Genomic DNA, 11,636 nt, shown 5'->3' on the forward strand with positions numbered 1-11,636 from the left:
GCACAGCAGGGAAGGAGGAGGGGGTTAACTCTCATCCGTATTATTCACATATTTCTCTTTTTTCTCTCTCTCTCTTTCTCTCCCTCATTCTATTCCGTCCAAAGACATGGATGGAATCGCATACATACAAGCTTTGGAATGGATCGAAGGGAGAACGTGATGGAATTTCGGTCCCTACTCTCAAAAAAATCCCATCGCGATAGCTTACAGATGAGAATTGTTTCCCACGGTTTTAAGTGCATAATATGTTGACGGCAACACTTGACTTTTAATACCACCCGTCTTGTTTGCCGGAGCGGGCCGTACCCCAGCCAGCTCGCCTTCTATCCAGGGCGGAAAAAAAAATGATATTGCAGGTATGTGAAGGTGGGGTATTCGGCATAGAACACACAAAGTTCGAACCTGACTTGAGGTTGCTGTAGTTATCAAAGATCTGCTTGCCTTTCACACGTCGCATGTGGTTTTGTTGATATTCTTCTTCTTGTGTGTGTGTGTGTGTGTGTGTTTTTTTTTTGGGGGGGGGGGGGTGGGGGTTGCATGGGGTCTTATTTACTAACTTCTGTATTTCCTTTCTCTTCATGATAAGAACTGTCATTTTGAGAAATAAAAATGGAGCAATGGTGTTTCTTACAGAAAAGGTTGTCGGGAGATGATCGGACAACAATTACCAACGTTAAAAGGCATGCAGATGTTGAGTTTGTTCATTACAAACAAACACAAAAAAGGGCAGAAAACAAAAAGGTATAAGATTTGATCTTTTGACTCTTGTTACCCACTGCCAGTTTGTGAGGACGTAACTAAAAGAGGGGTAGAATCAGGGTAAAGCCAAACACGCTGCAAAACACACAAACCACACTCGCCCACCACCACCTCCTTGGACCCATCATGGACCTATCGAGCTGATCGAGCGCTGTGTTTGAACATAGATAAGGGAGGCTTGTTCGGGCATATTATAAGATGAGCGCAGTGCACGTTCAAGATTTATCAGCTCGTGTGCCGGACCCATTGAAATATATATATAAATATATATATAAAACTCCCTCCGTGTTTGATTTTCCCATGGTCTCTTTGCAAACAACAACCTTAAAGAGCCTACAAATACCTTGAGCAAGTATAATACGAGACATCGCTCACGAATACACGAGTATGGTTGACATGGCTTCTATCTTTATGCAGGTTTAAAAAAAAAAAGATAACATAAAATGAAATCACCTAATTGATAATTCTCAGCATCAAATCGAACGAAACCATTAGAATCTTTTCAGAACAAGCTTGAAGAGACACAACGATGTACCTATTAGCATATTGACTCCTGTTCGATAAAAAAGAAAAGAAAAATCGATTACCAAGAATTACCTGTATCAGGATCGGCGTATTGACTTGTTTTCTGATTGCGAACCACCTTCAAAGCAATACAAGTTTGGGATATGAGCGGTGCTTGGCCGTATACTAACAGTTATGATACATCAAATTATATATTATATATAATATAATTATACATGTGATTGTGTGTGCGTGGTTGTGTAGGTAGTAACGAGAAAAACACATTAAATTGTAAATATTGATTTCATGGAGGTTTACACCTGAGATTTCCAGTGTTAACACCAATAGTCTCAAACGTCAGACATGTACCAATATGCCTGACGGGGTGTGAGCCTTTGGATAGCCCCGTGCGCTTTCATAATTTCAGGGTATTAGCTTCAGCTTAGAAGTTGTTTACCAGAGTGATGACAATAGGAAATAATACGCGAATAGTGGTGAACGTGTTTCGGACTTCCCGATATTCAACTTGTTCCCACGGTAAAGGACCAGTTTGGCTGCCTCAGCCTTTTACTGGGTGCGATTTGCATACGATTGTGGTTACTCGCTCGCTTCATCAATTTATCTTTCTCTTCTTCTTTTTTTTTTTCTACTTTTTCTGCCCTTTTCTTCGAGTTCTGCTTTCTTCTCTCCCTCTCTTTCTTTCTCTCCCATGACTTGTGCGTACGAGACAGCCGTCGCAGCATAACGCGAACGGCGTGCCACGACACGGTGCAAGCACCGGTTTTTTTTTCTCCTCGTGTACTGCATGCATAGCGATGCACTTGTTCCTCTACCACTGCATGCCGAGCGACAGGTGGGCGGAGCTTACTGTCACCTGTACGCACGAGGCAATAACGGCACGTGCTAATAGAGAAGGAGTGAGACGTCCACCCTGCGCCCGATGCCTTCGCAAAGTCAGCCTCCCATATCGAAACATCACGCGACCGAGCAACCAATGAGAGTACCTACCTGAACTCAGCGGACCAATCAGCGACCGATAAAAATGTTCTCTTTCTGTGAGTGACTTGGGTTTGCAGCATGTCGCGAGACGCCATAAATCTACACGGGACAATCTATTGTTGTGTCGAGGAATGTCAATTCGGAGCTTTATGGGGCGCATTAAGTCGGTCTGTGGGAACATCGTTCGTTCGCAATTCACACGAGAAGGAAAGCGTGAGGGGTTACTTATCAGCACACGACGAAGGTGAATTCCATCAGATACAGACGAAGCTCAGTCGTGAGGGACAACCGCTCTCACACTCTCGTGCGAGACTTCGCTCCAGCACTCGAATCACTAGTGGCTCGCGCACATCACCCGCGTGCCTACTGAACCGACCGAGTGACCAACGACCAGCTTCTGCGTAGAACACTTTGGAAAAATAACTTGCCTTGGCTTTTAGTGTGCTGTCGCTCACTGCTCATCATCCTTTCCGTGATTATTTACTGTCTTCCCGTTTGGATTTACTATTCATCATGCCTGTGGATACCAAGCCAAAGATTCATGAAGGCCGAAAGGTACTTTTTCAGCTTCATTTTTTTTCCTCTTTCTAGTCATGTTTAGTTTTTAGTTGCCTAATTCATCAGTTCATTTAAAATTCAATTTCTCGAGAGAGCTTGGCGCCGGCTTGCATCACCATCACGAACAGGTTTCTTCTTGCGGATTGAGTTCCAGTTGTGGCGACAGTTGACAGGTTGTCATAGTGATGATGCTCAGCTTGATTCACATTGTATATCTCGATTATTTATGCGAGTATTAAGTAATGATCTATTGCTCTCTCACCATGCTCACCATCGTAATGGTTAGTTTACTTGATTTTTCTCTTGTAACCAAATATTTCTCTTCTTTTCTTGCCAACAGTCTTCCAAGCCGCTGATGGAGAAGCGGAGACGTGCTAGAATTAACGACAGCCTTTCACAACTCAAGTCGCTCATTTTGGAAGCTACCAACAAGGATGTAAGTATCTGGGAGTTTTTATTCCTTAGCCACTTCCAAAGGTTGGACAATTAATTTCTTATAAATTCAAACATTTTCATTAACCTTTTCTCCAACATCAATGTCGCTGCAACATATCCCCATTTCTTGAAATTTTTCCACTTCCTTCGTTCACTGTTCCACTGTTCATGCCCACTGAATTGTACTATCTACTTTCACTATTAACTGGAAGTCACATAGCCGTCCCCATTTCTTGAAATTTTTACACTTCCTTCGTTCACTGTTCCACTGTTCATGCCCACTGAATTGTACTATCTACTTTCAATATTAACTGGAAGTCATATAGCCAGTGATATAAGGGGGCTTCCCTTCAAAATGACGCGGGTATAGTACTAGCATGACTAGTATTGAGGAATGGTGTAAAAAAAAAGAATAATGAAAATCCCTTTTCCGCAAAGCTATAGGCGATTTCGCAATAACCGTCCTTGTGTATTCGTGCATGCGCTGTTTGGTGTGATGATAAACAGCGAATGCTGACGGTAAAAACATCAGAGGAAGTTTAGTGTGGATTTTTTTTTTTGTTGATTCGCGCGCGATTTGCGTATAAAACTGCACGCTTCAAACGACCATTCTTAAATGGGTATGTTTCCATGGGAGCAAGTGGGGGGGGGGGGATTTCTCCTTATTAGTTTTATTCGTCTCCCAAGTACAAGTGGGCTTTTTTGTTCTTTCTTTCTTTTTTGGTTTTTGTTGTGACAATTCTTTTTCTTCTTCCTCACGAAACTATGACTGTTAATGGGCAATGGTCGTCTCGTTTATTTTGTTTTATTTTCTGCACGCATCTGTCCAGCTCGCTCCATACAAAGTTGCAGTTGTAGAAGGATTATAATAATAACAATTAAAAAAAAAACCATCCAATTGGCCCATGTGCATATCTCATCTTGATTCTCTGTATGTGCAACATTCCTAAACCTTATATTCTATACTGCTTGGGATAATGTGCTGTCGGGTATGAAGGAGGGAGCGCGCCAAAATCATTCGGAAAATCCCGCGTATAGTGGTCATCTAAATAGACCGGCTTAAGAAACGCACTTTATCGATCCGCCCATTTTTGCCCGCCTGTTCAGGATAGGAGCGACGAGCTTTTGGCAAATTGTTCCTTCTGCGAAATGAACGGATGGAATGGAGCGACTGATGTAATCCGAAACTCGTGAGAATAGTCGGTGATGTGTAGTCACCTCCCCGGGAGCGCACGCGACCCGCCGACTAAAGTACCCGCGACACCCTTGTCTCCGTTGTCATTCCATTACCACAGCTCATTTAGGCACCCCACCCCACCCCACCCGATCTCCCTGGTCTCTCCTCCCATTCATTCTCTCTCTCTCTCCTCGATCTCTCAAATTCCATCGCACCTCTATCTTTTTGCACTGCTCACTAATCATTTATTTTTATTAATGTAATATCTATATACTATTTTGATGTGCATTGGATTTTTTTTTTTGTGTGTGTGTGTGTGAGTGTGTGGTTGAAAGTCTGATAGTTTGGAAAATCTTAAAATTGCCTTATGGAAAAGTAGAATACTGGTCAAGGATTCATACTTAAATTGAGGAACAAGATGATTTCTGAGCACTTTTATCTTAAAAAAGCTCTTTGTGTCCCACAACCATCAACTGAAATGAAACTTTATCTTCAGCCTTTTTATAATTATAATGGAGAAATGGGATTATCGCCTGTCACGGCTCCATTACCCCTTGCCCCTCCTCTCCCCCACCCTACGTGGTGGTGAACCTCATTATTCTGTTTGACCACCAGCCCATTGCTGCTGATTGGATGGGTGGCGATCGATCGCGCACGTGGCGCGTAAGTCAAATTTGCACGAAGATGGAGACAGAAAGAGCTCATAGAAAATCCCCCACATGTAAGAAGAATCTCTCCTCGCCTTCCATTGTTGGGCAATGCGGCCAAGTACCGCTGGGGTCTTTTCCTTTGTCTCCTATATAACGAGCGTGTCATCACCGACGCATTTGCGAGACACCCCCTCTCCATAACCCTCTCCTTGTGCTCACCCATCCATAATCGTTGAATTTTAGCGCGTGTTTTCAAAAAGGGTTTCCCGCTCCTAAAACACACCGTCTTGACCATGTCTTTGTCTTCTTTGTTTCCTTACGCAGAGCTCCAGACATTCCAAGCTCGAGAAAGCAGACATCTTGGAAATGACTGTAAAGCATCTGAGGACGGTACAGAGGAACCATTTAGCAGGTAGGCTACATATCTCATTTCCCTTCTGTGTTGTCGATGTTTTAGTGTTGCTTGTCGAAATTTAAGAATAGCAAAATATAGAAATGGTGTGAAACGAGTGAAAGTGTAATGTATAATTTTGAGGAGGTAAAAACCCTTAACAATGTGTAGCTGACGTCACATGCTTGCATTTTCTTCCGATACAGTCAATGTATTAGGTGATGCTTTGGTAATATTTAATTCCATCTTCTCTTTGAATTTGTATGAATTTAACGGCAAATTTTTGTCAGAGTGAGAAAGAGATTACATTTTTTTATGTGTGCCTGATGTGAATGCGCTAACATCTAACGTCCGAATTCATTATTTAATTTTCCACAGCTCCTCGCGCTTCCGATCCCAGCACCGTGAGTCGGTTTCGCCAAGGCTACAGCGAGTGCATTCACGAGGTCGCCCGTTTCTTCACAAACATCGAGAATATGGGCAATGCCGACATGCGCCTCTCTCTCATCAACCATCTCGCCAACTGCTGCAATCCTCCAACATCTTCATCGCCACCCGCTACGCAACCATCACCACCGACATCGCCGGTGTCTGTGTCGCCCATCGCACCTCTCCACGTCGGCCAGCCAACGGTCACGGTGCCTTCGCCGGCCATCGCGGCTGCCGCTGTCAACCCTGCCCTTCAGGGGTCCCAGCCAGTAAAAGTGCAGATCTCTCCCGCCGGAACAGTAACGACGTCCACTGCGTTGACAACCACAACGAACATCGCCGCCTCGCCCGTCCAACAGCAATTTGTGCAACACCACATCGAGGCCATGAGCCCCACTGCTACAAACACTGTTGCCGCTGCCACGCCCGCTCAGGTCGTGTCGGGAATTCCTGTCGGGATTCCAGGAACACTCCCCTCCGGTGAAATCACGCTGGTGCTACCTCCTCAGGCTCTTGCCGGTGGGCAGCTGCCGAGCCATTTCATTCCGGTGTACGCTCAAAGCCTTGCTTCTCCAACAATATCGCCAGCTACTGCGTCGGGACCCATCTCTGCCGAATCGCCCAAGGCCTACGCTCAGGTCCACTTGAACACACACCAACAGATCACGACCGTTCAGGCCCCGACGCTCGTGGCGGTTCCCGCTCCATCGCAGGCGGCAACACCCGTCACAAGGCAAGTGAAACCCGCTCAGCAAACTGTTCCCGAACCGCAGTCGCCACCGAAAACTGTGCTTCAGGCAGTCAACGTTCAAGCGGTGGTTGAACAGGAACAAGTGTGGAGACCTTGGAGCCGTCGTGAATGAACTGACGCCCGAATCAAGGATATATCTTAAAAGTGCCGTGCAGTTGAACGAAAGACTTGTCAAAAGAACAAAAACAGTTACTGTCCACATTCTTCCAGTGTATTCTGATCTTCCATTGTATTCACTCCAATCATGACTTTGAGTTTCACGCTGATTCTGAAGTATTCATTATTTTTCCCATGCAAGTGAAGTATGGTTTTCTCAAAGTAATACTATGTATGGGCAGATGTATTCAAAAACTAAGTGTTCTAGAGGTGACTGTAGAGCTAAACCACTTGGTATACAACAGAGAAATCTGGTAATACATGGTATTCCTGTATGCAACATTCCAGTGCTTCCAAATGTGTTCAGGATCAATACTTGTTTCGGCTGCTGAGATGCAGTTATAAAGACAAAGATTTCTTAGATCCCACTACTCTGTGTGAGACATAACTAGCCATGTATTTATAGATTTCGAATGTACATTCCGATGTATCACATTATCACCTTCTCAAGAGTGAACTCGTGTGGTGGTTCTTTCAAGATCTTATATGAATAACTCACCAAGTTTTATTTATCGTTATTTCTTTTTATTTTTTTTTTTGCAGTGTGTGACAATGCTTTTCGCAACACTATCATACAAATATGCAGTGTGTCCAAACTTCTGTTTTTATTCATTATGATCTACAATACGTTGTGACTTGGTTTGCTGTGAAAACAAACTCCCAAAGTTCTGCCTTTGCCTTAACTTTACATATGAGTGCCTTACCTTACCTCCCCTGTATGGATGGGCACGCATTCTCCGAGAAAATGAAGAAAAAATGTGGATAATGTGTTAGTACAGCTATAAACCAAATCCTGACCTTTTCGTAGTGGTGCCTTACCTTTTTCCGTTCATTGAAAAGCGTCTTGTGGGAAGAAAAAAAAAATGTTGCGAGTTTGTCAAAGATGTTCTCTACGTTTCGTTGAATCGAGGCGATATCTGTATGTATATCATAGATTATGAGATATTTTCATAAAATGAAAAGAAACGTATAATTTTGTGTATAACCGGTCTCCTTTTCGACGTGTTACGGAGTGTCGCTTCGAGTTACTTACAGGAGTGGTGTGTGCAAGATGGCCGCGACCAGCAAATCGGCATGTGAGAGTGAATAGTAGGTGTGAGCGCTTGCTGTCCTGTGTGTGTGTGTGTGTGTGTGTTCGTCTTCAAGTATGTGTGAGAGTGCCACAATAACTTGTGACGTCAATTCAGTGGAGCGACGAACAGATTACACTTGATACATGAAACCCTAACACGCACATACACATAAACGCACACATGCCGGCACAGACCGAATAATGTGAAAGGGAAACACCGACAAAGAACTAACTGTATTGCATATTGTCAAGTCTGAGGTCGGCTGAGTGATAAAGATACAAAATAAATCGGTTCATCTGAACTTAATGTTTTAATTCCGAGAACGGTTTCACGTACGATCATTACGGACGTTTCATCAGCTCGTTCTGATTTGATCCGACATGAAACCGTTCTCGAAAAGAAAACAACATGTGTCCAGATGAATGATTGATTTAATTTTGTGCCTTTATTGAACGTTACCTGAATGAATCAAACTTAAAGTAATAAAACGTAGGTCCAGCTGATTTTACTTTATCCAAAACCAGTGAGATTGCAGAATGTGAAGAGCAAGAAGTATAGGCAGCAGGCGGGAAGAAGAGATGAATGTACAGGCGTGAACACTTAATTCAGAGATGAACGTGGGTCACTACAGTAACCCTTAGCTAGAAAAGTAAAACATTAACCACGAACACTGGTAACCCTTGGCTGGAAAAAAAAAAAATGAAACATTAACCACGAACACTGAAAGCAAAGTGGACAGAATCTTCAAACTGACAGTAAAAGGACAGGAATGAATCTGCAAATTGTCTCCCTCATGTTGGCGTCCCCGTGGTATGAATGCGAGTAAGGACAAGAACATCCTACTTGCACATGCTCAGTACGCTGTAATAAGTTTAGTCTTGATCACCGAAGTAAAATCTGAACAAACGAACTTTCGAAGAAATAACAAGCAAAAACAAAAAATCAAAATGCATGAACACACAAGGCGAAGGGCAGAGATATAAACTGGGGAACGAATGCCCGGGCTGATTGTCGCACGGTGCTTTGATGTGGCAATGCATGCGTATGATGCACAGGACGTATGTACAGTTAGAACCAGCCGAGGGGACCTCTCTGCTAGAACACATCACATTGATTTTTTTTTTTCCCCGTGGAATGGAAAAAAACAACAACAACAAAAACAGCATGAAGATGGGATATATAGTGTACATGTACCCGTACTGTAATGATCTATACATGTAAGCCTATTGTGTCGCGGGAATCTATTTCAAGCTCACCGTTCATGGTTTTCCCGCCAACTTCTTTCTGATCCTGCGGCCCACAGCTGGCAAAAGATGTATACACTGGTTAGTATGTGGCCAATGGGGGCGTACTACAAGAAAACTAAAAACAAATGTTTCTTCGCCTTCGCAATTACGTCGCGGAGATCGCAGTCGTACAACAGTCATAGCTCTCATGTTTGATGAACAATGTCGTATCTGATCTTTGTGTAGTCGGTAAACTGTCATAAAAGCTTCACTTTGTATAAAAAAAAACAACAACAACAACTCATCAACAGATGAATAGTCGGTAGGACATGGAAGACCAGTGTATTTGGTACAGATGTGGGAACCTATTTGTGTATCTCACACTGGGTTTTAACAAATGAGTTACTAATTATACGAAAAAAAAAAACATGAACATGAGATCTTGCATTCAACTGTATTTATGAGATTACCACTGAGTAACTGGGTAGAAGTAGAATAGAATAAAGATAACACAAAACAGGTGAAATAAATAGCACTCCGATGTCTCATAGTGTCGTAATAAATGATACCGAGCTGCGAATTCTCTTGGCAAGTTCTTGGACGGTAACATTGACTGCTCGACAAAGCTGTGTGGATATTTTCTAATTCAGGTAAAGCCGAATCATTGTAATCCGAAATTAGTCATCCATAACAAAGATGCACACATTTACTGGGAAAGGTATTATGAAAATATATGTTTTTAAAAAAGAGAGAGACCGCGTATATTTCATGGAAATTGCGTGAATGACAGTAACTTACTTTGGATAGAGTGACGAAGTTTTGGCAGTACAATCCATAACATTTTTCTTTCTTTCGCTCAGTCTTTCTCAGCATACATTCTTCCCCATCTGTTCTCTTTTGACACAAACTGACATTTTTGTGGTTGGTTGAGTGATGGCGCCCTCGGAGAAAAATGATTGGCAGCAATCTGGCGTGACAGGCAAAAAAACCTTATGAGTCACTCGGTGGTCAAACCATAACCTATTTCCAACACGGTTACTTGAATGTTTTTCTCAGTATTTTGGGCAGAAAATAAATGACAAAACGTCAGAGGCCGTCTACGCCGCCACCTCAATAATTACCTTGCCTCATGCTGGGCGCACGAGCATCATCGTGGGTCACAAGGTGTTTCTTTTCTTTTTTTTTCAATGTAAGTTGCACTCCCCTTTTAAAGGGTGTGTACAGTTCTGGTCGAGGTGTAGATTTAGCTTTTAACATTTTGCGAGATATTCAGAAACCACTCTATGAGATGTCAAAGAGCATGCAGTTCTAAGGGGTATCAAAAGTTTATTCGATGAAAATCGGTTTTGAAATGGCTGAGATATGCAAAAACAAGGTGAAACAAAGAGATCCTAATAAAGTTGGGGCATGTCGCCTTTTATTATTAGCACTTTTTTTGGATATCTCAGCCATTTGAAAACCAATTTTCATCAAATAAAGGTTGAATCCTTCTTAAAATTACATGCTCTTTCATATTTCATAAGAGGTTTTTCATTATCTCACTTAGGAATGTTCAAAACATGAATCCCTACCTCAACCAGTACTGTACAGTCCCTTTAAATTTCTTCCTTCTTTATACATAGGTTTATAAGAGTATAAAGAATAAACTATTTGGTGATTATTAACTTTGTCATGTAATCCGTGATCTGTAATTCATTATGGCTCTCAATGCCCGAGTTTGTTGTAGGAAAATACATACCAATGGTTTTAAAACTTAATTCTCCGTTCACGTTCATAAGTTTGCTATGGAATACTGCATGTTCCTGAAGCGTACATTTACCCGATGAAAATACTTGATTTCGAAGATTGTATCGTCATTTTGACTGTGTAATATGGTTGTAGCTACACTGCAAAAAGTCCGGTGTTAAATAGTGAACACCGAGCAGGTGTTAAATTTTCGGTGCTCATTTATGGTGTTAAATTAACACCTCCGGGTGTCATTTCCAAATTTTAAACTGTTTTTTTAAGAGTTTCTTAGTAACTGCACTTCTTGTTGATTTTTAATTTAAACAAGACGATCAAGAATTTTGCATTAAAATACTAGATTTTTGAAAAAATGTGAAAATGAATTTACACCAAAGTAACACCAGCTGGTGTGGTCTCTTATTGAAGCTGGACGGGTGTTACACCACTGATATTAACACCAAAAAATATCAAATCAACACCATGTGGTGTCATTTTTAAATTAACACCAGTACAGTGTCAAAATAACACCAGGTACAGTGTCAAATTAACACCACGAAGTGTCAGGTGAACACTTTTCAACACCAACACAGTGCATTTTCAACACCTGTGGGTGTGGTCCTTTATTGAAGCTTGATCGGTGTTAGATTTAACACCCGTGGTGTTAAATCTAACACCGATGTTTTTACAGTGTATAGAGTGTAGTAAAATAGTCCCTGTTGGTCTTGTTCATGTTGGTATTTGCGAATTGCATTGTACATGATCTGCAACCTTTTTTTTTTCTTAGTCATTGCAAAATGTATCCA

General features: G+C 42.1%; 1 protein-coding gene across 1 annotated transcript; it reads left to right on the plus strand.

The window, feature by feature from the left end:
- The first annotated feature begins 2,424 nt into the window (after positions 1-2,424).
- On the plus strand, positions 2,425-7,782 carry LOC140238820 (uncharacterized). The gene is made up of 4 exons (XM_072318718.1): positions 2,425-2,817; positions 3,161-3,256; positions 5,407-5,494; positions 5,852-7,782. Exons 1-4 carry the CDS (start codon positions 2,776-2,778, stop codon positions 6,763-6,765), a joined length of 1,140 nt encoding a protein of 379 aa, XP_072174819.1. The 5' UTR covers positions 2,425-2,775; the 3' UTR covers positions 6,766-7,782.
- Positions 7,783-11,636: the final 3,854 nt, after the last annotated feature.

This window comes from Diadema setosum, chromosome 15 (genome assembly GCF_964275005.1).
Source record: "Diadema setosum chromosome 15, eeDiaSeto1, whole genome shotgun sequence".
NCBI lineage: Eukaryota > Metazoa > Echinodermata > Echinoidea > Diadematoida > Diadematidae > Diadema > Diadema setosum.

What these genes read in the sequence shown, in the direction of transcription:
- LOC140238820 (XM_072318718.1), top strand. Translation starts at nt 2,776, where the DNA reads ATGCCTGTGGATACCAAGCCAAAGATTCATGAAGGCCGAAAG. An exon ending in TGGAAGCTACCAACAAGGAT is followed by an intron (nt 3,257 to 5,406) that starts GTAAGTATCTGG and finishes TTCCTTACGCAG; the next exon opens with AGCTCCAGACATTCCAAGCT. An exon ending in ACAGAGGAACCATTTAGCAG is followed by an intron (nt 5,495 to 5,851) that starts GTAGGCTACATA and finishes AATTTTCCACAG; the next exon opens with CTCCTCGCGCTTCCGATCCC.